The 24,108-nt window shown below is 54.5% G+C and overlaps 1 protein-coding gene across 3 annotated transcripts in view; it reads left to right on the forward strand.

Annotated features, from left to right (window-relative positions):
- Positions 1-24,108, forward strand: part of ANO1 (anoctamin 1) — a 113,368-nt gene that overhangs the window by 67,700 nt on the left and 21,560 nt on the right. For 2 of the 3 annotated variants that reach the window (XM_058439050.1, XM_058439051.1), the window contains 8 exons: positions 5,238-5,320; positions 8,595-8,666; positions 12,534-12,608; positions 16,752-16,953; positions 17,214-17,325; positions 19,011-19,068; positions 21,187-21,287; positions 22,940-23,085. In XM_058439050.1, the coding sequence (XP_058295033.1) occupies positions 5,238-5,320; positions 8,595-8,666; positions 12,534-12,608; positions 16,752-16,953; positions 17,214-17,325; positions 19,011-19,068; positions 21,187-21,287; positions 22,940-23,085 (849 nt within the window). Of the gene's footprint in view, positions 1-5,237; positions 5,321-8,594; positions 8,667-11,498; positions 11,577-12,533; positions 12,609-16,751; positions 16,954-17,213; positions 17,326-19,010; positions 19,069-21,186; positions 21,288-22,939; positions 23,086-24,108 lie in introns of all 3 variants that reach the window. The other variant, XM_032755475.2, reaches the window with a different exon arrangement.

Genomic DNA, 24,108 nt, shown 5'->3' on the forward strand with positions numbered 1-24,108 from the left:
GTGATGGTCCAGGGGGCTTCCGAGGCAATCGGGCAGCGTCAATCTTCAGTCGCTAAGCCTAGCAGATCCGGGAAGGAGTCAGAGAGCCTTGGGCTAAAGCTTTAGGGGCTCTAGGAGTGGCTGCCGGGCAAGCTGGGCAATCTGCCTTCCAGTGGGTCCCTGCACAGATGGGACATGGCTTGGGAGGAATCCCGGGCTGCGGGCATTCCTTGGCCCAATGGCCAGATTTCTGGCACTTGAAGCAAGATCCTGATGGAGGAAGTCTTGTAGGAATGCTTGACTGCTGCGGCTTAGGCATGTGCAGCTTAGGCATTTTGAAGTTCTCATATGCTGGAGGTGTGGCTGGGTTTTGTCTCACAGCAGAGGCAAGTAATTGTAACTCAGAAATGCGTTGCCATCTGGCTGCTTCCTCTCTATTATTGTACACCTTGAAGGTGAGGTTGATTAATTCCTGTTGTGGGGTTTGAGGGCCAGATTCTAATTTTTGAAGTTTTTTCCTAATGTCAGGAGTGGATTGGGTGATAAAATGCATATTAAGAATAAGGCGGCCTTCTGGCCCTTCTGGGTCTAGGGCGGTATAGCGTCTAAGGGTTGCTGCTAAGCCGGCCATGAACTGGGCTGGGTTTTCATTTTTACTTTGGGTAGTTTCTTTAAGCTTGTCATAATTAACAGCTTTGTAAGCTGCCTTTTTAAGCCCTTCAGCTAGGCAGGAAATCATGGAATCTCGCCTAGCTATACCTGGGGAATTTGCCTGGTAGTTCCACTGGGGATCCTCTCGGGGAACTGCTCTAATGCCTTCCTGGAGGTCTGGTTCGTGAAGCCGGCGGTTATCAGCGTGAGATTGGGCTAGAGAAAAAACTCTTTCCCGTTCATCCAGGGAAAGGGTAGAAGTCAGGATGACATTTAAGTCACTCCAGGTTAAATTGTAAGACAGAGTTAGATATTGGAATTCCTGTATATATTTAGTGGGGTCTGATGAGAAAGAGCCTAAACGTTGACTGATCTGAGAGAGGTCTGATAGAGAAAAAGGTACATGTACCCTGACTATGCCTTCAGCTCCAGCCACCTCTCTAAGAGGAAATTGTTGGACAGGTGGGGAAGAGCTAGTTGCGGAACTAAACTGTAAGCTGGACCAGGTGTGAGGAGGGGAGGTGGTAGAAGGATTATAGGGTGGAGGAGTGGAGGCTGAGGAAGAATTGGGACTTAGCTCAGCCTGGCAACAAGCAGCCTGGGGAGGAGGGGAAAGGTCAGATGGGTCTGTAGAAAAGGAAGACTGGAAAGAGTCAGCGACACTTGGGGTTGGGACTGAGGGGACAGGCGGGAGGGAAAGAAGGAGGATCTGGGAGGAATCGCATTGGGAACAGAGAATAGGGAGGGAATGAAGTGTGAAAAATGCCTGGACGTAAGGCACCTCAGACCATTTGCCCATTTTTCAACAAAAATTATTTAGGTCTTGTAGGATGGAGAAATCGAAAGGGCCATTTTCTGGCCATTTAGAGCCATTGTCAAGTTTGTATTGGGGCCAAGCAGTGTTGCAGAAGAAAATAAGGCATTTAGGTTTTAGGTCAGGTGTGAGTTGAAGAGGTTTTAAGTTCTTGAGAACACAGGCTAAGGGAGAAGAAGAAGGAATGGAGGGTGGAACGTTGCCCATAGTGAAGGAGGCAAACCCAGAGAGAAGAGAGTGCAGAGATACAAGTTTGGGGTACTTGCCCCTTCCCCCAGAGAAGGGGTAGAGACATGGAGAGAAGGGGTTGAGGGGTACTTGCACCTCCCCTAGAAAAGCAGGACTTGCTGCTAAGGGTGAAGGAGAAGGGGTTGAGGGGAAAAGCAGGACTTGCTGCTAAGGGTGAAGGAGAAGGGGTTGAGGGGTACTTGCCCCTCCGAAAAGCAGGACTTGCTGCTAAGGGTGAAGAAGGGGTTGAGGGGTACTTGCCCCTCCCCCAGAAAAGCGGGACTTGCCGCTAAGGGTGAAGGACCAAGGCAGGTGTCCCTGCGTGGTCTGACACCTCTGAAACCTGCCTGGGTGAATAATCAGGGAGGCGTCCCTGCAATGATTAAACACCAAGGGAAGGCTGCCTTCCCTAGTCCGTGACCGGCGCCGGAGTTTTGAATCCACGGATAAAACATGTCTCCTTTGTCTCTACCAGAAAATGAAAGGAATTGAAATTAAGAGAAGGGAGAGATTGAAGAGTGGAAAGGAGAAAGTGGTGGAGGGACAGTGAGAGAGGTTGGAGAAGAGAGTAAGAAGAGGCCGCTTACCGGATTTAAAATTGGTGAGATGTTCCTTGGGCTGGTTGGTCTGAGGACCTGAGGTCGTAGGTGGATCTTTCTCACGCAGCAAAGAACAGGAGGACAGGGGACTGATCTCCCAAGGGAGGTCTGCTGATCCGAGTCATGGCACCAAATTTCATGCACGTCCGTGTGAAGAGACCACCAAACAGGCTTTGTGTAAGCAACATGGCTGTTTATTTCACCTGGGTGCAGGCAGGCTGAGTCCGAAAAGAGAGTCAGCAAAGGGTGGTGGATTATCATTAGTTCTTATAGGTTTTGGGATAGGCGGTGGAGTTAGGAGCAATGTTTTGGGGGCAGGGAGTGGATCTCACAAAGTACATTCTCAAGGGTAGGGAGAATTACAAAGAACCTCCTTAAGGGTGGGGGAGATTACAAAGTACCTTCTTAAGGGTGGGGGAGATTACAAAGTACCTTCTTAAGGGTAGGGGAGATTACAAAGTACATTGATCACTTAGGGTGGGGCAGGAACAAATCATAATGGTGGAATGTCATCAGTTAAGGCTATTTTTACTTCTTTTGTGGATCTTCAGTTACTTCAGGCCATCTGGATGTATACGTGCAAGTCACAGGGGACGCGATGGCTTGGCTTGGGCTCAGGGGCCTGACAGCTCCCACCGTCTGCCTCCTGAGGGTCAGGGCCCCTGGGGGCTGGGGGCCTCCTGCTGGGCCCCCTGTGGCCCTCCTCACCTGCCACAGCCATGGCGCTCAGTGCATGTCTGCTGAGTGACTGGGTTTCCAGCAGGTGTTTCAGCAATAGCCATTCCCTTGCCAGCTCAGCTCTGCATCTTGGGGAACCACGTTCCCTAGGCTCCCGGGTTTCCCTCTTCCCAGTAGGTTCAGCCAGTGGGAAGCCCTTTTGGGAAATCAGAAGGCGAGAGGAAGGGAGCAGCCGAGATACTGCTCCCTATCCCCCTCCACTTCCTGGGACATCCCCAGCAATGACTGCATCTTCTCCAGGCTCTGACTTCCCCTGCGAAGCCCTTCCTCCGTGATCCCAGCTTCTTCTGGGCAGCTCCAGTTTCTGGCTCCAGCATTGGCACTGAGCACCTCCTACTGGCCTGCCATCCTGAAACAGATGCCAGCTTCTGCTGTGGGTCATCTCTGGGTGGTCCCACCATCCCCCGTGTGGCTTCTCAGCTTTTCCGTTGCCTGTGCGACCAAGTCTCAGGATTAAATTACTCCTCTGTGAAAAGACCTGGGGTGGGGGGCAGGGTTCCTATTTCCAGGCTGGGCCGGCTGATATAGTAGCCGTCCTAGATAAACCTGTGCATCCTCGGAAGCCCCATTCGCACCTTGCCTTAATGGGAATGGGGTGTGTTATGCATAGACTCACGCCCTCTGAACTAGGTTCACACCCATGACTTTCGTTCTTTCCTGCCACATGTTGCCTTCAGTTAAGGGCCACATTTGTGAATTCACTCTGCAAGGTCACCATCGCACAGCCCATTTTATTTGCACGTCAGCGCTGCTGCTTCTCGGATAAGCCATTTGATCCCTCTGAGCCTCAGTTTCCCCCTCTGTAAAATGGAGGGGATGGGAATAGCGCCTACCTCCTATGATCACTGTGAGGCTTAAATAACACTGATACTTCCTCGCTGTTACTCCAAGTCTGATTATTAGAGGGCACCATTTTATGGATGAGGAAACAGAGGCATGGAGAGGCTAAATAACTTGCCCAAGGTCACAGAGCTCAGTGGCTGGTATTGAATTCTGGTATTATTGCCCTAAAATTTGTACTAAGCATCTTCAGACAGATGCAAGGGCCCTGTCCTGGAGGGGTCTGTAGATTGACGAGTTCCCAACAGTGCCTGGCAAGGAACAGCTCGAGAATCGTGAGCTCTGAGGAACTCTGTGGCCTTCCTATTACTCTGCCCCTCAGCCTCTGCGGATTTTCTTCTGTAGGGAGAAGCGTTCAGGATAAACAGTTCAGCCAAGGGCATCTCCTTTTGCAAGCTGTGTGCTCACAAAACTCACTCATTCGGTGCCCACTCGAGCACCTGCGTGTCCCAGGCACCTCTGAGAACAGGGAACTCAGGGGAACAAGGCCCTATCCCTGCCTCACACACAAGTCACGGGACGAGGATCCTGATGGAAGGCAGCACTGACACTGTGGGCAAGATAGATGCAGGCTGAGGAAGGTCCCAAGAGGAGCTGGGTTTTTCTCACATTGAGGAGGATGATCTGTGGCTTCCTGGAGGAGGCGGCATTTGAACCATGCTTTGTCGGTTGGGAATATGAAGCTGAATGCAGCAGCTGCCAGTGCGGTTCAGCAGGCAGACCCCTGGGGTGGTTTGAAGCCCGAGTGAGTGAGTGGCCTGGGCTCACCCCTTGTTCCTCCTGACCTCCGAACCGGGGTCCCCAAGAGCAATTGGGCAGGATGGTTGAGGCACGGGCTCTGGGACCATGCTGCCCGTCCCTCACTGACTAGCTGGGTAACCTCGGTCAGGACTTGAGTGTCCCATGCCTCAGTTTCCTCATCTGTAAAAAGAGAGAATGACGGCTCTTGCCTCACAGGATTGGCGGGAGGGCTGAGCACGTGAATTCACATGAAGTTCTCAGCCCAGTACATCACCTTCGCTCACCAAACACTGATAAAGAAAAGAATGCCTCGGCTGGGCACGATGGCTCATGCCTGTAGTCCCCACACTTTGGGAGGCCAAGGCAGGTGGATCACCTGAGATCTGGAGCTCGAGACCAGCCTGGCCAACACGGTGAAACCCTGTCTCTACTAAAAATACAAAGATTAGCTGGGTGTGGTGGCACATGCCTGTAATCCCAGCTACTTAGGAGGCTGAGGCAGGAGAATTGCTTGAACCCAGGAGGCGAGATTGCAGTGGGCAGAGATCACACCATTGCACTACAGCCTGGGCAACAAGAGCAAAACTCCGTCTCAAAAAAAAATGCCTTTATGTCATCGGAGACTCTGGTTTTGCCCCTGCCCGCAGCTGCCACCTTCATGGAACACTGGAAGCGGAAACAGATGCGGCTCAACTACCGCTGGGACCTCACGGGCTTCGAGGAGGAGGAGGTCAGTGGGTTTGCTACCGTGCACGTCACGCCCTTCCCCCACGTTTCCCCTACCCCAGGACCTCCTTGGGACTTACACAGAGGCCCGAGGTCAGAAAGCGCTCCTGGTCCAAGCTGAGGCAAGGCTGCCCCCTGCCCCCCGCCCCCTGCCCCCTGCCTTCCTCACCACTCAACACCCTGGCGTTCCGAACACCCTCCATGGCCAAAGTGACCACTCGCTGTCTGCTGAAGTGTTTTCATCCCCGTGCTCACATGGACACCCCAGCCACCAGCGTGGTCCCAGGCACATGCCAGGGCTCCCCACACTGACCTCATCGCGTCTGGGGGCTGCCCGGGCTGTCAGCACCACCCGTGGGGGTGGAGAGGGAATGGACACTGCCCATGGGTCTCCAAAAGTGGCCATGAGCATCTGCCTCCCCAGGTGCCAAACCCGCGTTCCCCGGAGCCAGCTCGGTGCCTGCAACCAGGTGTGGCTGACAAGAGGGAACGGATCCTTTACTAACATAGAGGGAAAGCCAGTGTTGGGCATCTTCATGCTCCAGAGAGAGGGACATTCAAAAGTACGTGGCCCCTGGGATGCCAGGTGAACCGTACTCCCAGGGATCCCAAGTCCAGCAGGAATTCCCTTCAGGGCAAGTGGGAATGAAAAGGAGTAACAGTCCCCACAATTAGCCTTGGTGCACAACAGAGGCGACCTCATGCACGCGGTGTAAGTTGCAACCATGCTGACCGCTATTTAATTTTATAAAACATGCTCCCCCCTTTTTGGGAGACAGGGTCTCCCTCTGTCACCTAAGCTGTGGTGCAGTGGCATGATCATAGCTCACTGCAGCCTTGACCTCCCGGGCTCAAGCCCTCCTCCCATTTCAGCCTCCCAAGTAGCTAGGGCTACAGGCACACACAACCATGCCTGGCGAATTGTTTAATTTTTCTGTAAGAGTCAGGTTCTTGCTATGTTGCCCAGGCTACACATGCTCCCTTTTAAAAAAAGAACCTTTTCATGCATTTTTATTGGAATGTGGACATTTCTTTTTAAAGATATTTTTCTTTTAAAGGCCTTTTTTCTTTAAAAAAATTTTTTTTAACTTTTCTATTGTCTTTTCTCACACAATCTGCTCCCTCTCAGACTGAACCCATGGGTCACTCTTCAGCCAAATGTGCCAGCTTTGGGCTGACAATATTGTCAACAGACAAGGGGATTCGAGTTTTCTGGGAGAGGCACGGCAGCTCACAGGGTACAAGACGGGCCTCTGGGGCCAGGCTGCCAGAGTTCCATCCAGATTCGGCACCAGCCTTGCTGTGTGACCCTGGGCAAATCGCTTAACGTCTCTGTACCTCAGTGTCCTCTCTTGATGGCATTTGTAGGGTCTCAATGGATCAATAGATATAAAGCACTTAGAACGGGGCCCAGCACACAGTCAGTGCCCCATAAACAGCTGCCTGGCTAGTGGCCACTGGGCAACACCTCTACCCGCCCAGACAACAGCCTCCACCCTCTTCCTCAGCCGGTCTCATTATCCTGTCCACAAATGACCAGACAGAGATCAACGCAACCTGTCCACAGCACACAGCTCTGCAGGGCAGAGCGGGGACAGAGGCCACAGCCCTGTCCATGGTGGGGGCTCTCTGGGTGGTCTCTTCTTTTGCCGTTTCAATTAGAAAGATTCAAATAGAAAAAAAAGCAGTCGCCGTCTTGTTCAGAAGTCAATTTCAAATGTCCCTTCTGTGATGTCCCTGTGGCTGGGGAAAGTTGGCGGTGAGGCCCAGTCCCCTTTGCTCAACCCCTTGGGGTCCCACTCCCTGATCTCCTGAACCCGATGGATTGGGATCTTGATTTTGGGGGTGACGACCAAAGTCGCTGGGCACACAACAGTGCCAAGGGGCCTGAATGAATTTCCCAAAGTGAACCATCCACACCCCCCAGCAGCTGGTCAGGGCCTCCTTTGGGAGTAATAACCTCAGGCGACGGGGGCCGCCCCTCCACATAGCCTGAACCCCAGACTTTGGTACTGAAGCAGAAGGACACTTGTGTCCTATCATGTGGCCCATGTGTGCCTTAGCTGAGTCTGAGACGTTTCAGTCCAGCACTGAAATTTGGAAATTTAGGGGATTTCCAAAACCATAGGAAAGGCCACAGCTACAAAGGCCACAGCCGGCCCACAGTCACCCTCAAGCAGCAGTGAATCTTAATGGAACTCAGGGTCACCCACCCATCCCGGCTCACCTGTATCCATTTACCTTCATCCTAGTTCTTAAGAAAGTTGTCTTTAGGGCCAGGCATGGTGGCTCATGCCTGTAACCCCAGCACTTTGGGAGGCCGAGGAGGGCGGATCACGAGGTCAGGAGATCGAGACCATCCTGGCTAACAGGGTGATGAAACCCTGTCTCTATTAAAAATACAAAAAATTAACCAGGCGTGGTAGCGAGCACCTGTAGTCCCAGCTACTCGGGAGGCTGAGGCAGAAGAATCACTTGAACCCGGGAGGTAGAGTTTGCAGTGAGCCGAGATCGCGCCATTGCACTCCAGCCTGGGCAATAGAGCAAGACTCCATCTCAAAAAAAAAAAAAAAAAGAAAGTTGTCTTTAGTGGACAGGTCGTATTTCTAAAATAACAACCTGAGTAATGACATCTTTGTGTTTTTGTTTTTACTTTTCTGGTTCCCTGAAGGAGGCTGTCAAGGTTTGGAATTTTTTGTCGCTCCTCTGTCTTCCCATGGCCTATCTCCCTGGGAGAGGGATCTTCTCTTGCACCTAATCTCTTTCTACCATGCAGTTCCCGCGGTTCCTCCACGCAGGCGGGGTCTCTGCTTTCTCCCCACCTCCGGTCTCTCCTAACCCGTTCTTCCCTTCCAGCACCCTTCGCTGACCTGCGCTGAGCTCCCCAAGGCCTGGCACCTCTGGGCTTCCCGCACTTGCCGACACTTACTGCGTCTCTTCCAACCCCCACAGCTCCTCCATAGAGTGTTCGCAGGGCCAGTTCATGGCTGGGTGTTTACTGTAGCCTGGTATAGGCTTCTCCACCTCCAGGAAGACAAAGAGGCCAGATTCGGTGGCCCTCCCAATGGGCTGGGGTTCCCCACAAGCGGGATGATCCTGGGTCACTATCCAGACCACAAACGGGGGGATTGCACTGGAAAGATTCAGCAGCCAACTATGAACTGGACCCAAAGGGTGCGCGAGGCTAATACATAGATTGATTTGCCAAGTATGCTGGCGCTGAGGAGCTCAGACTCACAATTAACAAGGACTCTGTCTTGACTCGGTTTCATTCACAGGATCATCCCAGAGCTGAATACGAAGCCAGAGTCTTGGAGAAGTCTCTGAAGAAAGAGTCCAGAAACAAAGAGGTATGGTGGCCACACGGGTTAACCTTCCCAGCAATAAAACACTGTGCTCATCAACAATGCAGACCTGGAATCAGACCAGAGAACAAATATTGTAGGCTGTGTAACCCCGTGTTACAGCTGCTCAACTCTGCCATGGTAGCAGCAAAAGGAGCCATAGACAGTAGGTAAACACATGGGCCTGTGTTCCACACACTGTGTTCCAATAAAACTTTATTTGCAAAAACAGACAGGGGGCCAGATTTGGCCGAAGGGCTATAGTTTATCAAACCTCTTCTAGATCTCTCATCTTGATGTATCCTGAGGGCGATCTCAAATTTCAGCAAGTATTTCAACCACAAGAACCATGTGGCTTTGAAGCTTCAAAGCTTTTCCACAGTACACCCCTCCTGTTCTATGCAGAGCAATGAAATAGAAGCCTTTGTCAAACCAACACCCCTGAGCAAATGGTCAGTTCCTTGTTTCACTCAGACTGTGAGAATGAGGGTGAGACATGTTTTGCAATGTTCTTGAAGTCATCGTCTTTTTATAATAATTGCTTTTCTTTTTCCCCAAACGTCTCATTCACATTAAGTCATATGTGCAGCCAGGATTCTCAAAGACCTACAGAGGTGCTTGCTGGCTTTGTTTGTTTGTTTTTTGAGACAGAGTCTCTCTCTCTGTCGCTCAGGATGGAGTGCAATGGCGTGATCTCAGCTCACTGCAACCCCGGCCTCCTGGGTTCAAGCAATTCTCATGCCTCAGCCTCCCAGGTACCTGGGACTACAGGCGTGCACCACCGTGCCCAGCTAATTTTTTTGTATTTTAATAGAGATGGGGTTTCACTCTGTTGCCCAGGCTGGTCTCAAACACCTGACCACAAGAGATCTGCCCACCTTGACCTCCCAAAGTGCTGGGATTACAGACGTGAGCCACAGTGCCTAGCGAAGTTTTTTTAAGGGTGTTTTTCACATGATGTGGGACAAGCAGGCATGGAGCTTCTGGCCTTGTCAGCCTCTAACAGAGGGTGGAGATGCCCGCACTGACCCTTGGAGGGATGAGGGCAGTCGAGGGAGCTCTCACAGGTCCCGACCTTGTGTCATATCTGCACTTTCAGCCTTGGGAACTGATCAGGACAAACCCCTGGGTTTGTCTTTCCTTGTCAGTGTGTCAGGGGACAGTAGTCACAGGTTCAAAGTGGCCGGGGGTTACAGTTGCCAAAATCCCATCTGGAGGGTAAAGTGGATGCTCTAGAAAGCCTCCTCCCAAGGCCCAGCTCTTCAAATGCAATGAGAATCTGGGGTACAGCTTGGTCCTCCTATAGCCAGGAAGGAAGTATGTCTTTTTTTTTTTTCTTTTTTTTTGAGACAGAGTCTCGCTTTGTAGCCCAGGCTGGAGTGCAGTGGCGCGATCTTGGCTCACTGTAAGCTCTGCCTCCCGGGTTCACGCCATTCTCCTGCCTCAGCCTTCCGAGTAGCTGGGACTACAGGCGCCCGCTACCACGCCCGGCTAATTTTTTGTATTTTTAGTAGAGACGGGGTTTCACCCTGTTAGCCAGGATGTTCTCGATCTCCTGACCTCAGGTGATCCACCCGCCTCGGCCTCCCAAAATGCTGGGATTACAGGCGTGAGCCACCGCGCCCGGCCAGAAGTATGTCTTTTTAAACACCCCTGAGGGTCTGAGCAGGACTCAAAGATGTGCAGAATACAACTATAAAAGCAGGAGTTATCACCCTAAAATAAAGAGACTGTCTGTCTGACTTAACACATTGGATGTGCACACCCGGGTGCCAGCTGCCCTCTGGCTCTTCAGGCCCTCTGCCCCTCATTCCCTCCTGGGAAAGCAAAAGGCCTGGATGCCACCATCTCTAAGGCCCTGCAAGCATCCAGCGTGTTTTCAGGGCGGCGTCCCGGCCCCCAAGCCTGGGTGAAGATGTCTCAGGAGTCAGTGTGTGGCTCGCAAGACAGCCCACCCTGTAGTTGTGTGGTCGCACCTCTTAGAGTGAGCATGGGTGGGTATTTCATTCCTTCCTAAGGGGCAGAAAAGGGCTTTCATGGCACACACTATGTCCATTTAAGGCAAGGGACCTAACCAAGCCACAACAGCGAATCCGGGCAATGGGTGCCGGAAGGAAGCCACCTCTTGGAAGCCACCTCGTGGAGGGTGCGTGCTGGAGTCTGTCCTGTCTCCACCACCTTTGTTACTCTTGGATACAGGGTCCCTCTGCCTCTGTGGCCCGCAGCTTGGTTTCAGCCCAGGCTCTCTGATCACATGAAAGCAACAGAGGCATGGGAGTTTATTTTTGCAGAGCTCAGAGGCACCCCTAGGCCCTGTATGCTTCTGATGGGCCATACCCTTTATTTCCTCCTCCGTTTCATTTGGCTCCCAGTGGCTGCTCTATGGTTTTGATTTCCCTCCAGCTACGGCACTTGAATTCGTTTATGGAAAGAGACCCACCACCTAATTGGCGGATGAGCTTGGGCTTCTGGGTGTGGCTTCCTTCTTGCTGTCATAAGATGCTGGTGGTGACCTGTGCCTTTGGCCACTACCTCCCGCTGGAATCCAGCCACCATCTGTGAGATGGGGCATGATGCGGTCCAGTGGAGGGTGTGTGCTGGAGTCTGTCCTGTCTCCACCACCTTTGTTACAGATGTTCTTTCCAAACGTGGGTCTCTGCCATCTCTTATTTGTTTAAAACGCCCAGAACCCGAGTCAGCCTTGGCAGTGAGCTTACGGCCAGCACCAGGAAGAGCCAGCCTGCTGCCAAGATGGGGACGGTTCCCTGGGCCCCACGGTCTGCGGTGCTGCCGCCCGCTTCACCGCACGGTGCTCTCTTTCCCCCCACCTGCCCTCAGAAGCGCCGGCATATTCCAGAGGAGTCAACAAACAAATGGAAGCAGAGGGTTAAGACAGCCATGGCGGGGGTGAAATTGGTACTTTTCTATTTTGCGGGCAACGCGCGTCTTGACTGTTTGCAGGCAATCAAAGTCGATTGTGTTTTTCCTCAACAAACTGTTGTATTTTTTTTTTAACATTCACATCCGTGTTTCTCTGTCTTCCTTCGGCACCCAGTGAGCCTGGCGTGTTGCGATGGCACTGCATGGCTATGGTGGGTCTGCGGTAGCAGGGGCGGGGGTGGGGCTCTGGCTTGATTTGGAGCTCGTGAAACGTGCTTGTCACAATTGCCTGCAAGTGTTTCTTGGTCTTCTCGTTAACACGCATGCCACCCACCCCTGGAATGAGTGGCCTCTGGTGTCATGCCCCTGTCTGCATTCTGTGACCTAATACATGCATTTTCCCATGGAAAAATCCACCCCCATGTGAAACATCCCAGGTTAGTGATGAGCTTCTACCTAGGGTTTCTCCAGACCAAGCCAACCTTGGGTTCTGAGAGCCTTCAGGCCATGTGTCACCGCAGACGACGTTTTAACTTGTAGTGCTAGCTGCTTGTTTCAACTTGCTCCACAAAGGAAAAATAACTATTATGGTCTGGGTGGCACTGGGAAAGCATCTTCCATCTTCTAGACCTAGAAGTGAGACTTTTAGCTGAAGAAATGGACTCCAAGTCCAGGTTTCTCCCAGACATGGGTCCAACAGTCTTTAGAAAGGCAGCTGGCATTACAATGTCCTGTACACAGAGGAATCAGTGTTTAATGGCTCTTACTCCCGTTACCCTGTGACATAGGTGATAAACCCCCAAATGCGTCTTGGAACCCTATGCGTTTGCACTGGCTCATCACCTGTGGGCATTTTTGAAGGTTTTTCTGAGTATTTCTGTTGTTCAAGTTGTCCCTGGGCCCACGCACGCATGCACACACACCCACGCTGACACACAGACATGTCTCATCATGATGGTTCCAGACAGTGACCAGCATTGTTTTGTGTTGTAGACTGACAAAGTGAAGCTGACCTGGAGAGATCGGTTCCCAGCCTACCTCACCAACTTGGTCTCCATCATCTTCATGGTAAGTTCCAGAAGGTTAAGGCTGGAAGAAGTCAGGGGAAACCACAAGCAAGTGATTGGCGTCAGCTGGGCGTGGTGGTTCACGACTGTAATCCCAGCACTTTGGGACGCTGAGGCGGGCAGATCACTTGAAGTCAGGAGTTCGAGACCAGCCTGGCCAATATGGTGAAACCCTGTCTCTTACTAAAAATGCAAAAATTAGCTGGTGTGGTGGTGCATGCCTGTAATCCCAGCTACTCAGGAGGCTGAGTCAGGATAATTGCTTGAACCCGGGAGGCGGAGGTTGCAGTGAGCCAAGATCACACTACTGCACTCCAGCCTGGGCAACAGAGCAAGACTGTCTCAAAAAAAAAAAAAAAAAAGGATGTGATTGGCGTTCTCCAAGACCTGGTTCAGCCTTTCACGTGGCAGTGCCATTGGTCCCAGGGTGCGCCGGCCCCATCTCCTCAGGGCAGTGCGTGGGGAAGACTCACCACTACCCCTAAAATGGGAAGAGACCAGGGTTCCAAAGTGACCCCCCAGTGGGGGCTTCTCACGCCAGGCAGTACATGAGATGATTTCTGTGGTCCCTGATACACAGCTTTCATTTTGAGAGATACAATTATTTAAGTATCTAGTAATTCAAGCCTGGGATTCAAAGATGTCATTTAAGATGAAACTGAAGACTTTTTAAGAAAACCATTAAATGGGCCAGGTGCAGTGGCTCACACCTCTAATCCCAGCACTTTGGGAGGCTGAATCAGGAGGATTGCTTGAGCTTAGGAGTTTGAGACCAGCCTGGGCCACATGGCAAAACCAAAAATACAAAAATTAGCTGGTGTGGTGGTGCACGCCTGTGGTCCCAGCTATTCGGGAGGCTGTCGTGGGAGAATTGCTGGAGCCTGAGAAGTCGAGGCTGCAGTGAGCTGTGGTCGTGCCACTGTACTCCAGCCTGGGTGACAGAGCGAGACCCTGTCTCAAAAAAAAAAACAAAACCCAAAACACCTGTTTATGTTTATTTTGTGACCAAAACATGACTTGAGCTCTGATACAGGCATCAGTATTAAATTAAGTAAAAACAAATTTTAAAAAATTTTAAAAAAGAAACCTATTAAATAAATAACATGCAGACAGGACACGATCGTGCTACTTAGGGGACCACAAGTCTGGGACGTGGCTTGTGGGCAAACATCTTGTGGCTTTTAGGGGATTTCAATCCCAGGGACTTCAACCCCCAATGGATGCAGCCTTGGCCGCCTGCTAGCTGTGTTTCCATCACCCGCCAAGGGCTCGGAGCCAGCTGTGGTCATGTTACAAATGACCCTGCCCTCGTCCAGCCCGACAGCTTGAAGGCAGCGCCTCCTGTGGCCACCTAGCCCCGTGTCCTGGTACTCGAGCCCAGGTTGGCAGCTGTACACTGAGGGCCTCACCAGAGTGTCTCATTCCGTCCTCACCACTGGCCAGTCCTGGTACCATCGCCCTCCTGCTGATACAGAAACTAAAGCCAGAAGGCTGCACCTTCTCCTCCAGCACCAGCCAGAGGTGGTGGCTGTGGTCACCATGTAGTCACTGGCATATGCCTGCAGAAGCCAGTGCCAGTCGGACTGTCTGCTCCAAGATCCATGCCGTTCTGTAGGAACTTGGAGAGACAGAGGCAGGGGGCTATCTTTGTTCTCTGGGTTGAATGAGGGGCCAAGGGCCCCCCTGACCAAGTCATGGAAGCAGCGGGAAGATCTAGTGTCCCCTCGTGCTCTTAGGTGCAGTAAGAGGGACCCCGGCCGACATAAAGAAGTCCAGAGGAGGGTGGCCTCAGTGGTGGGGCCTGCTCATCCCCCTTTCCTGGAGAAGGGGAGCCCCTCGGTGGGGGCTGGGGGCTGTTGTGCTCTCCGGCGACTTGGTGGGAAGGCACCCGGCCTCGTGTTGAGGGTATGTGTCCCCTCTGGCCGGGAGCCAGGCTAGGAGGTTGGGAGATAACTGGAGCCTCCCCATCCCTCACCCAGGAGAGGCTAGCCTGAGGTTCAGCCACTCCCACTGCAGAAGCAGCAGCATTGTCGCAGAAGGGCCAGTGCGGGGCCAGGAAGGAGGTGGCCGTCTAGGGCTGGTCTGGTGGCCCCACGATGCCATCAGAGTCACTGGCTTCTCTGACCTTCTGCTCGCCTGTCCTAGGAGTAGGTCCCCTCTTGGTCACAACATGTCTGCTGCACCTCCAGCATCACTTCCACTCTCCAGGCTGGAAGAAGGGGAAGGGCGGGGGAAGAGATGGGCCAGGGGTGGCAGCCCCTGTCGGAAGGTGCTTTCGCAGAAGACCCGCCACACCTCTGCTTGCATCTCATTGGTCAGAACTGTTTCACGTGGCCACCTCCCCTGCAGGGAGGCTCAGGAATGAGCACACGCTGCCGTCTCAGCAAGGCAGGATGGTAGAAGAAAGACAGAGGATATTGAATAGGGAAGTAGCCGGCTCTTTTCCCAGCCTTCACGTCCCGGTAAACCCTGTCACAAGGGCTTCATAGGGTTGAAGAGGACACAGCTTTGTCTTCAACTTGGGAGTTTCATTCAGTGAACAAACGTTGGTTGAGCACCTAGGATGTGCCCCACACACCCCTGGTCCTGGGGATACAGGGGAGATGGACCAGGGAGACTGGAAGGGAGCCTGCTGCAGGGCGTGCCTGTCGTGGGCCTGACTGCCCTGTAGCAGGGCAGGGGACGCGCCCGCTGGGGTGGAGGGCCTCCCTCGCTGAGTCACCCACAGGCCCGGCGCTCCAGCTGCACCTCCGCATGCTGGCACGGGGACAGACACCCTGGAGGCCTCTTGGCAGGACCGAGGGGTTTTCCAAGGAAAGCCCTCGTTCCCCGGAGCTGGCCAGGGAGTGGTCCCCACGCCTCGCAGCAGGGCTGCTCCTTCGTCAGGGTGTGGTGAGGGCTGCAGGCGTTTTCCTGGGCAGGATGTAGTCACCATGTGTCACTAGCAGATGCCTGCAGAAGCCGGTGGTAATGGCCCAGAACGTGAAATAAGAGCTTTTCTAAGTTTCTGAAAGCTGCAGACTCCCTCTGGGGCAAACAGACCCACCCCAGGCTGCAACTGGGAGACACACAGGGCAGCCCCACGCCTCCTGGGCCTGTCCTGGGAGCCACCCGTGACCATGCTAGCAGGGAGGGGACCTGCCCTCTGCACCCTTGCATGGGAGCAAATATGCGATTTCCTGGAATGCGGGGACACAGGGTGACAAGACAGAGCCTGTGTCCTGCGGGTGGTTTCATGCTTGGGTGAGGAGCCTGGCTTTGCGGTGTGCTTCTCCTGCCCAGGTCCATCTGTCCTCAATGAGCGCTCAGAATGGGGCATCCACACCCTGGGCAGGGCAGGGCAGGGCAGGGCAGGGCAAGGGAGTCCAGACAGACAGACAGACAGAGATGTGTGGAACAATCTTGTCATTGTAGCCAGCTCCCACCACGGTTTCTCAGGCAACCGCCAACCCAAGTTTTATGGAATGTTCTGGTCCCACGGGAGGTTTGGCAAGAGGAGGGGCTCACTGTGGTGGGAGAGCTAGAAGGGTGCTGCTGGCTGGGAGAGGGGACCCAAAGCATCTCCAGCCAGACCCAAAGCCCTGCCCCATCCCAGGCCACACCTGCCTCCTTTACCAGGGAAGTCCCTGGGAGGTGGCTGTGAGGGAGGCACACCTCAGCCCTGCACCACCTGATGATGTCCCTGAGCTCACCATGGGTTGGGGGAGAAGCCCCATCCTCCAGTCAGTCTGCTCTGGGACCAGCCACTGGCATGGAGGCCATACTGTGTCCTGGGCTGTGCTTGGGGACGGTGCCTGGGCTCTGGGAAGATGGTAGCACAAAGATCTTGTGAACTGCAGGCTTGGGCAGACTGCCTGGTAAATCTCAGCTCCTGAGCTGGGTGACCTGGCCTGTCTACGTAACCTCTCTGAACCTCAGTGTCCTCGTCCATGGAACAGAAACTAGCCCCTCGTCCCTCTGTCTCTGGTGGGTTAATGCACAGAAAGCCCCTGGCATTTGGCAGGTGCCCAAGAAATATCAGTGCTTGTTTTGAAGCAGAAGAGCAGGAAGGTTGGGGGACAGCTGGGCTGGGGGAGCAGATGGGGCAGGCCCAGGAAGGTCCTGGGTGGGCCCCCAAGCAAGAGTGCCCCTTTCCCCCCTGCAGATTGCGGTGACGTTTGCCATCGTCCTCGGCGTCATCATCTACAGAATCTCCATGGCCGCCGCCTTGGCCATGAACTCCTCCCCCTCCGTGCGGTCCAACATCCGGGTCACAGTCACAGCCACCGCGGTCATCATCAACCTAGTGGTCATCATCCTCCTGGACGAGGTATACGGCTGCATAGCCCGGTGGCTCACCAAGATCGGTGAGTGCCCACGTTCCAGGTACCCGCGGCCTGGACTCAGGCAGCTGGAGTCACCTGCCTCTTGCTGTGCATCCTTGAGTTTGTTGCTTAACTTCTCTGGGCCCCAGCTCCCTGGTTCTCAATGGGGATCCTGAGCACAGGCCATGGCTCGCCTATGAGAGCCGACTGAGTGACTGTGCCAGTGGCCAGCCGGATGCTGGACCAGGCTGTTGGGGGCCATCCCAGCCACCGCCTCAGTATCATCCTACCCCTCCCTCTAGAGGTCCCAAAGACGGAGAAAAGCTTTGAGGAGAGGCTGATCTTCAAGGCTTTCCTGCTGAAGTTTGTGAACTCCTACACCCCCATCTTTTACGTGGCGTTCTTCAAAGGCCGGTAGGGATATCTTCAGCCTTTCCCCCACCTCGCTTCTCCCAGGTCCAGGAGAGGGCTCTCCCTCCCCACAGGTGGGGGGCACCTGGAGCCCAGGGCAGGGCAGACACCATGGCACCTGCAGCCAAAGAGGGTCAGGGAGAAGGCCTGGGCCCTGCTGAGGCTCCAGAGCAGCGGGACCCTGGGCAGCAGGGAGCCCAGGTGGCAGGGAACCCGGGCAGTGAGGACCGGGGAGTGAGGGCCCTGGGCAGTGAGGATCCCGGGCAGAGGGGACCCCGGGCAGTGAGGACTCTGGGCAGAGAGGACCTCGGGCAGTGAGGACCCAGGAGTGAGGGCCCTGGGCAGTGAGGATCCCGAGCAGAGGGGACCCCGGGCAGTGAGGACCCCAGGTAGTGAGGACCCTGGGCAGTGGGGACCCTAGGCAGTGAGGACCCTGGGCAGTGAGGATCCTGGGCAGTGAGGACCCTGGGCAGAGGGGACCCCAGGCAGTGAGGATCCCAGGCAGTGAGGACCCTGGGCAGTGAGGACCCAGGAGTGAGGGCCCTGGGCAGTGAAGATCCCGGGCAGAGGGGACCCCAGGAGTGAGGGCCCTGGGCAGTGAGGACCCTGGGCAGTGGGGACCCAGGAGTGAGGACTCTGGGCAGTGAGGACCCCAGGCAGTGAGGACCCTGGGCAATGAGGATCCTGGGCAGTGGGGCCCCCAGGTAATGAGGATCCCGGGCAGAGGGGACCCCAGGGACTCCAGGCAGTGGGAAGCTCCAGCAGCAGGGAGTCCGGGCAGAGAACCCCAGAAGCCAGCTCCAGGTGCTCCCACAGCAGGTAGGGAGGAGTCCACGTAGGGAGGAGTCCACAGAGTGGGGACAAGGAGAGAGGAGGGTGTGGAAATGCAGCTGCTGGCCACTTGAGCCCTCTTCACAGCTCCTGGTGGGGTGAAACCTTCCACACCTGGACCCTCTGGAGCCATCCCAGGCTGTGGTGGGGCCTGTGGCCCACCCACAATGATGCCCCCCACCCCCACCACTACTCCTGCAAGGGGCTGGCTGGTCTGATCTCAGAGCCCCCCAAAAGGCTGCCTCCTCCACATCATGTGATTCACCAGTGCCATGCCCGCCCTTCTGGCCCAGGGTCCCAGAGCCCTGCCAAGGGGTCCAGTGCCCCTGAAAGCATCCAGGATGGAGCAGGCTCTTGGAAGCCTCCACGCCCCACACCAGCCCCTAGAAGCCTGAGAGGCTGTCTATCCCCACCCAGGGTGGCCCTTGGCCACCACCTGCCCCAGCTGCCCAAGGTCCCCAGAGTGCTTCCGTGCCAGCTGTCCATGGACCCCACCATTCCAGCGGCACGTCCTGAGTCCCGGGCAGCTAGCGTAGCAGCTTGCGGTCTTCCGGTCGAGGTGGTCTTTGCCTTATTCCCCTCCTGGGCCCCTTCCCGCTGCCTCTCAGTCTCGTGGCCTCTCATTGAAGAAGTTCCTTTTTCTGACCCCTCTCTGGGTTTGGGAATCCAACCTTTGACCAATGAAAACCACTGTGGTCATCTTTTAGCAGATGCGCCCAGGCAGGGAGAGCCGCCTGTAGATACCCCTAAGGCTCGGCCTGCAGGACTCACACGCTGCACAGTCCCCACTTGGGGGTCTCTCCCCGAGCTGGGCCAGGGGCTCATCTTCTCTGTAACAACCTCCTCCATCGTTTCAGGTTTGTCGGACGCCCGGGCGACTATGTGTACATTTTCCGTTCCTTCCGAATGGAAGAGGTAACCGAAATTTTATTCATCTCTGGCAGCCCCTTCTGTTTTGCTTATAATTTGTCTACACCGTGCACTTGGGAGAAGCAGCTGCAGCACATTTGTTCAGCAAAGAGCAGCGGTTTCTTTCCTTCTTGCTGGAAACTTTTCTGTTCCCCTGACGTGGTGGGGTGGGCTTTGATCTTATCTGGTGTGTTCATATAGAATCACCAAGAAGGATAAAGTCGCTGTAGAGTTAATGAAAGAAAAACACGACATCTGTTTTTTTTTTTTTTTTTCTTTTTTTGTGAGACTGACTATTTCTCTTCTGGTTAAGATGAATTAATGAGGGCTGGGCGCAGTGGCTCATGCCTGTAATCCCAGCACTTTGGGAGGCCGAGACTGGTGGATCCACTGAGGTCAGGAGTTCGAGAGCAGCCTAGCCAACATGGTGAAACCCCATCTCTACTAAAAACACAAAAAATTAGCCGGGTGTGGTGGTGCATGCCTGTAATCCCAGCTACTTGGGAGGCTGAGGCATGAGAATCACTTGAACCTGGAAGGTGGAGGTTGCAGTGAGCTGAGATTTCACCACCGCACTCCATCCTAGGTGACAGAGCAAGGAACCGTTTCAAAAAAAAAAAAACGAATTAATGAGGTCAAAACAGAACTTGGCTAACATTTTTTTTTTAATCGACATTGAAATGCTTGTCTCTTTACCCTCAAACACCATGCTGATGGCATTTGGTTTCTGCCCAGCGATCCTGGCCATAGAAAGTCTGGTTGTGCCAGCCTGGTTCAGCCTCTGTCACGGCCCATGGACTTGCTCCACTGTTTGTCCCACAACCAGGGGCTCCATCAGACCAAGCCAGGGCTTCAGGGCCTATCAGTGGTTCTGGTCTCAGCATTTCCAACCCACAGAGTAATTCAGCTTATCAGAAAATAAGAGGGTGAGTCTTCTTGATAAAGACCCTGTGGAATAAGGTATCGAGGATGGGGTGGACATCAGGTACAGGGTGATCTGGCTGTCTGGAGTGCAGCCTAGAGGTTCAACTACCTGAATGCAGGCCCCTGGGCAGCCCAAGACATGGGCCTCCTGCACAGTAATGGGCATCTGCGCCAAGCTTCTGAAATGCTCTTTCCTTTTTACATGATGTTCCCCTGTCATACTCGTCCCTGGCCAGAGAAGTCATATAGTAAAGCAGATGGTGTAATTGCTTTTTCTGAAAGCATGGCTCTCCAAAACAAGTGTAGGGTTTGTTAGGTTTTATTTGGAATGCAGAACAAGTTTGCTGTGCCTCAGGGGTCACCATGCATCACTGGTGTTCCTTTTGCTTGGACAAGTTAAACTTCCAGCCCACATAGGTTTCTGACTGTTACCTGCTTGCCGGGTCCCTGGCCTAAGGCGGCAAAGGCCCACTGAGTCAGGGGCATTAGGCCTCAGAGGAGTGGCTGCTGCCTCCCGTGGGGCTCAGGCTGCCATGGTGGTGCAGAGCCGGTGGGTGCTGACTGGTGCATGGGACCGGCCAGTGGCCCTAGGAAAAAGGAGGCGCCCTGAGGCCCTGCCCCACCCCTGCCTACTCCCTCCCAATGCGCTCCCTGCTCCCAGCCGCAGCCCCAAGCGGCTGTAGGCGGAGTGTGTCGGTTTCCTGGGGCTGCCGTAACTCAATCCCACAGACTTAAAGTAACAGAGATGGGGGTCGCACAGTTCTGAAGGTCGGAAGTGCAACATCCAGATGTTAGCCGGGCTGTGTTCTCTTCAAGGTTTCTAGGGGAGGACCTGCCTTGCCTCTCCTAGCTTCTGGGGACTACGGAAGCCCTCATGGTTCCTTTACTTTCCACTCCACCCTCTGCCGCCATCTTCACGCGGCCTCTTCCCTCTGTGTCCGCGCCTTCTCTTTTTCTGAGGACATCAGTCCTCAGATGGGCGCCCATCCTACCCCAGCATGAAAACACCCTGACTTGACTACATTTGCAAAGACCCTTTTTGCAAATAAGGCCACGTTCCCAGGTGGCGGGGATTAGAACCTGAGCGTCTTTTTTGGAGGACGCAGGTCAACCCATAGCATGAGGGTGGGCCTCCCTGCAGGGCTGCAGTCCCTCTCTTGGTGTCCCTGTAGCATGGCTGATGCTGCTCTCTGTCCACAGTGTGCGCCAGGGGGCTGCCTGATGGAGCTATGCATCCAGCTCAGCATCATCATGCTGGGGAAACAGCTGATCCAGAACAACCTGTTCGAGATCGGCATCCCGTGAGTGTGCTGCAGCGGGTTAGAGCGGCAGAGGCGGGGCGGGGCGGAGGGGTGTGTGGGTGGATCCTGCAGGGGTCTGGGTGGATGCGGGGCCTCAACCAAGATGGGGGCACTAGAAGCAGGGAGAGAAGGAGGACACAGAGGGAAGATGGGGCAAAAGCCACCCCAGGCCAGGCATGGTGGCTGACGCCTGTAATCCCAGCACTTTGGGAAGCCGAGGCAGAAGGACCATTTGAGCCTAGGAAATCAAGACCAGCCTGGGCACAAAGCAAGACTGCACCTCTACAAGAAATAAAAAGTTAGCCAGGTGTGGTGCGTGCCCGTAGTCCCAGCTACTCAGGAGTCTGAGGCGGGAGGATCGCTGGAGCCCAGGAGTTGCAGGCTGCAGTGAGCTATGATTATACCACTGCACTCTAGCATGGGCCACACAGTGAGACCCTGTTTTAAAAAATAAAAACAGGGCCATGCTCAATGGCTTATAACTGTAATCCCAGCACTTTGGGAGGCTGAGGCAGGCAGATCACTTGAGGTCAAGAATTCGAGACCAGCCTGGCCAACATGGTGAAATCCCGCCTCTACTAAAAATACAAAAATTAGCCGGGCATGGTGGTGGGTGCCTGTAGTCCCAGCTACTTGGGAGGATGAGGCAGGAGAACCCCTTGAACCCAGGAGGTGGAGGTTGCAGTGAGCCGAGATCACACCACTGCACTCCAGCCTGGGCGACAGACCGAGACTCCATCTCAAAAAAATAAATAAATAATAAAAACATTAAAAAATAAAGCCACCCCATTTTGGACAAAGGAGGGAGAGGAAGTCAGAATGACACCCCACTCCCCATGCTGGCTGAGGATGCGGGGTACCACCAGGTGCTCCCAAGCCCAGTGCTGGCTCCCCAGGGTTTCCAGATGGAGGCTGGGGACTCGGCCTCCTTGTTACCTTGTACCCTTCTGAAATCCATGTCCCATTCCCACCTCCCCGACAGCTGCTGGGTCTCTGGACTCAGGAACTTGTCGGGCCATTTTCCATGATCTGTGTCCTTCCCCAAGAGTCCACTTGGGCATGACCAGACTCCACTGTTCTTGTGTCCCTGATGCCTGCTGGGCCCTCCTGTGGTTCCCAAGTGGCCGTTTGCCCTCTCTGCACCTCCGTTTCCTTCTGTAGCCAGCAAAGCCATGACGCTTGCCCCCTGCCTTTTTGGGAAAGGGCAGAGGAGGTCATTGATAAATTATTGCAAACAAGTGAATTCTGGATTTAAAGCAGAAACTTAGAAATATCACTAGAGGCCAGGTGCGGTGGCTCATGCCTATAATCCTAGTACTTTGGGAGGCAGAGACAGGTGGATTGCCTGAGCTCAGGAGTTCAAGACCAGCCTGGGCAACACTGTGAAACCCCATCTCTAATTAAAATATAAAAAATTAGCCAGGCATGGCAGCGTGTGTCTGTAATCCCAGCTACTCAGGAGGCTGAGGCAAGAGAATTGCTTGAACCCAGGAGGCAGAGGTTGCAGTGAGCTGAGACAAGGCCAGTGCACTCCAGCCTGAGCAAAAAGAGTGAAACTCTGTCTCAAAAAAAAGACATCACTAGAGGTGCCAGACCCAAGCCCCCAAATTCACCTTCCTGCAAACCTAACTGCGTGATGTCTCATCTCTCAGGAAGATGAAGAAGCTCATCCGCTACCTGAAGCTGAAGCGGCAGAGCCCCCCTGACCATGAGGAGTGTGTGAAGAGGAAGCAGCGGTACGAGGTGGATTACAACCTGGAGCCCTTCGCGGGCCTCACCCCAGAGTACATGGAAATGAGTGAGTGACGGCCGGGGCAGGCAGGTGACATCAGGATAGAAACAGGCCAGCATGCCACCTGGAGTGGGGAAGGGCTGCAGGGGCATGATGCCCCCGACCCCGCGGTGCCCGGCGTCCCTCCGTAAGCATCAGGCAGGGAGGAGGGAGATGCAGACCCTGGGATCCTAGTGCTGCCACCCCCTTGGGTCGGTGAGCATGGCTGCTCTGGATGGAGTCCTGTCTTCCAGAGGCCCAGGTCAAGCAGCCACAGTCCCCAGGCATGGTCTCCAGCTACAGTCCCCAGGCACGGTCCCCAGCCACAGTCCGCAGGCACGGTCCCCATCAGCGCAGCCCGACGCAGCCTGGGCTGTGCAGCTCTTCCTCCTCCCTCAGTCTCCTCACCAGCAGAGGTCCCGGCCCTGCTAAGCTGCAAGATCCTCCTCACTTGAAACACCCCGCAATCCGAGGTCCCTCCTCTCAGCTCCAAGGCCCTTCAAGCATCCTACTTTGGTTCCATGACTCATCTCCCCTTCCTGGCGGTGAGCTCCTGAGTTGCAGGAGCCGGGACTTGCTCACCTGTGGGCTGGCGACGGCTGCCCCCAGCACAGAGCAGGTGCTCAAAGGAGACCCAGGGATTGAGCCTTACCCCCCTCAATCATGTGGCTGGCCAGGAGGATGCCAAAAGGTGGCACATACCTTTTGGGGGTGGCCAAGGAGAACTGGGAAGAGGCCAGGTGTGGTCCGCACAGCTCTGGACTCTCCCTGAGCTGGTCACTTACCTCTCCCTCCTGCCTCCTGCACTCTGCACGTGCTGGCCTCCTTGCTGCTCCCCAGCCCCATGGAGCTCGGGCCGCCCCAGGGCCTTTGCACTAGATGTGCCCTGCTGGAATGCCCTCCCCTAAATACCTGCATGGCTCACTCTCTCCCTGCCTCCCAGGCTCTACTCAGAATGTCCCCCAACAGAGGGGTCTTCCCTCACCACTGTGTTTGAAAGGGGCAGCCCCTCCCTGACACGGCCACGACCCCCACCCCTCCTCTGCTTGG

The sequence above is a fragment of the Hylobates moloch genome, unplaced genomic scaffold, assembly GCF_009828535.3.
Source record: "Hylobates moloch isolate HMO894 unplaced genomic scaffold, HMol_V3 SCAFFOLD_5, whole genome shotgun sequence".
Taxonomy (NCBI): domain Eukaryota; kingdom Metazoa; phylum Chordata; class Mammalia; order Primates; family Hylobatidae; genus Hylobates; species Hylobates moloch.